At 40.8% G+C, this 2,332-nt stretch overlaps 1 protein-coding gene across 1 annotated transcript; it reads left to right on the top strand.

Annotated features, from left to right (window-relative positions):
• The first annotated feature begins 80 nt into the window (after positions 1-80).
• On the top strand, positions 81-1,320 carry LOC112140386 (scavenger receptor cysteine-rich type 1 protein M130-like). Its single transcript, XM_036211213.1, has 3 exons — positions 81-284; positions 423-728; positions 807-1,320. Exons 1-3 carry the CDS (start codon positions 203-205, stop codon positions 1,196-1,198), a joined length of 780 nt encoding a protein of 259 aa, XP_036067106.1. The 5' UTR covers positions 81-202; the 3' UTR covers positions 1,199-1,320.
• Positions 1,321-2,332: the final 1,012 nt, after the last annotated feature.

Raw genomic sequence — 2,332 nt, 5'->3', positions numbered from 1 at the left:
GTTGGTAGGAGGAGCCAGTCGTTGCTCTGGTGAACTTCATTTGAAGCACCACCAAGAATGGAGACCAGTTTCATTATTTCCTGGATGGTCCCCAGAGTCATTACAGGTTGTTTGTCATCGGCTGAACTGTGGTTCATTTGTTTCTGAATCATCCAAAAGTGATAGAAGAGAAAGACCTGTGTGGGGGATCAAACCAGACTGCATGAAGAGTATGTCTTTGTGGAGGGAATGTGTGGACGAGTACGATTCTTCAAGCTCTGTCCAGATAAACATCACCTGCTCAGGTAACAACTGTTTTCTCTTCAGTGTTTGACTGTTTAGAAGAACAACATCTCCACACAGAAACACCACGAGGTGTTAGCAAAAGACTTCAGAAGACATTTTTAAAACCTTGATCTTGATCTTCTTCTCTGGATCCACAGACTCCATCAGGCTGGTGAATGGAGACAATCAGTGTTCAGGCAGGCTGGAGGTGAAGTCTAACAACTCCTGGTCCATAGTGTGTGAAGATGACTTTGACCAGCAGGATGCAGAGGTGGTCTGTAGGGAGCTGGGATGTGGGGCTCCTTCAGTCCTCCAGGGGGCGCTCTATGGAGAAACAGAGGCTCCAGAGTGGAGCAGAGAGTTCCTCTGTGAAGGTCATGAGTCTGCTTTACTCCATTGTAAAAGTAGCAGTTCATCTCAGAAGTTCTGTTCTTCTGGTAAAGCTGTTGAGCTCACCTGTTCAGGTAGAGGAGAAGCTTTAGTTTTAGTGCTGTTAACAGAATGACTTCTTTATTTTTACCTCACTTTCTGTTTTCCTCCAGTCTCTTTAAGGTTGGTGGGAACAACCAGCCGCTGTGCTGGAGTTCTGGAAGTGTTCTACAGCAAAGAGTGGAGACCAGTTTATGACTATAAATCAGAGGAGAACTGGAATCATGAATCAGCAACTGCAGTGTGTTCATGGCTGGATTGTGGTTCTTCTGTGTTCCAAGAAGTCACAGAAGATTCTACACGGAGATATGTGTGGAGTATCGACTCCTCCTGTTGGAAGTCACTTTCTGATCACTGTGTCTTTGGTTATTATTATAGTGAGGACAGACTGGAGGTTTCATGTTCAGGTAAACTGATGTTTTTATATATTAAACTATGGACAAAGTTAACTATCAAAATGAGACGTTTTCTCAAAGACAAAGTTAAACACAAAGTCATTCTTTAACAACAGACATTACAAATGAAAAAATTTAAAATATGAAAAACTTTTTTCAAATCAAATTCATACATTGTAAACTTGAAAGAATTATTGAAGATTTGAAAACAGAAATTGAAAGTCTAAAACTTTATTTATACATTCAGAGCTTCCAAAATGTTACCATTTAAAAATATATATATATATTTTACATTTATTTTTCTTTCTCTCCCTCTTCACTTTCACTTCTCAATTAAACATTTTAATTCTGACTTTTGGATTTTGCTGTTGAGTCTAGTTTTATGTGGAGGACGAGTCTTTGAGCTTATTGAAACCAGAGGGAGAGAAATGAAAAAAACACGAGTTAAAAATACAAATAAACCAGTGGTATTTGATAACAATTTAAGGTTTAAAGTTTTTCTTAATTATTCAAGTTTTATATTAAAACTTTTATTTTTCTAATGATCACATTTATAATCTGTTTTTCATTCAGTTATAACTGTTCCTGATTTGACTCCATACTTTAACCCTGTTAACTTTAAATTCAGCCTGAAATCAATGAAGAACACTGAGATACTGGAAAGGCTTCATAGAAGAATATGAAATAAACATTTACTTTATTTAAAAAAACATCTCACAAATTTAGTCTGGACTTTTTATCCATCCATCCATTTTCCTGACTGCTGTGTCCCTTTCGGGGTCGCGGGGCGCCGGAGCCTAACCCGGCTACTGATGGGCGAAGGCGGGGTACACCCTGGACAGGTCGCCAGTCTGTCACAGGGCCTCAATCACACACCCATTCGCTCACACATCCACACCTAGGGGCAATTTAGAGTCACCAATTAACCTATGAGGCATGTTTTTGGACGGTGGGAGGAAGCCGGAGTCCCCGGTGAAAACCCACGCATGCACGGGGAGAACATGCAAACTCCACACAGAAAGGTCCCAGCCGGGAGTCGAACCGGGGCCTTCTCGCTGTGAGGCAAGAGCGCTACCCACTGCGCCACCGTGCAGCCCCCCTGGACTTTTTATGTAATATTTATTATTGATTATTGATGACATCACTGTGCAGTAGATACAGCCGGATTTGAAGACACTATTTTTTCCTTGAAGGTCTAAATATAGGAATGGAGAGAAGCTGGAGGGGTAACGAAGCAATTTGGA

This window comes from Oryzias melastigma, unplaced genomic scaffold (assembly GCF_002922805.2).
Source record: "Oryzias melastigma strain HK-1 unplaced genomic scaffold, ASM292280v2 sc01082, whole genome shotgun sequence".
NCBI lineage: Eukaryota > Metazoa > Chordata > Actinopteri > Beloniformes > Adrianichthyidae > Oryzias > Oryzias melastigma.
The sequence above is the reverse complement of the archived record's forward strand: the minus strand, read 5'-3'. Positions and strand labels throughout refer to the sequence as shown.

Excerpts from the sequence above, each read along its gene's own strand:
- LOC112140386 (XM_036211213.1), top strand. The coding sequence starts at position 203 with ATGAAGAGTATGTCTTTGTGGAGGGAATGTGTGGACGAGTACGATTCT. Across the intron at positions 285-422 it reads GATAAACATCACCTGCTCAG|ACTCCATCAGGCTGGTGAAT; the intron begins GTAACAACTGTT and ends CTGGATCCACAG. Across the intron at positions 729-806 it reads TGTTGAGCTCACCTGTTCAG|TCTCTTTAAGGTTGGTGGGA; the intron begins GTAGAGGAGAAG and ends GTTTTCCTCCAG.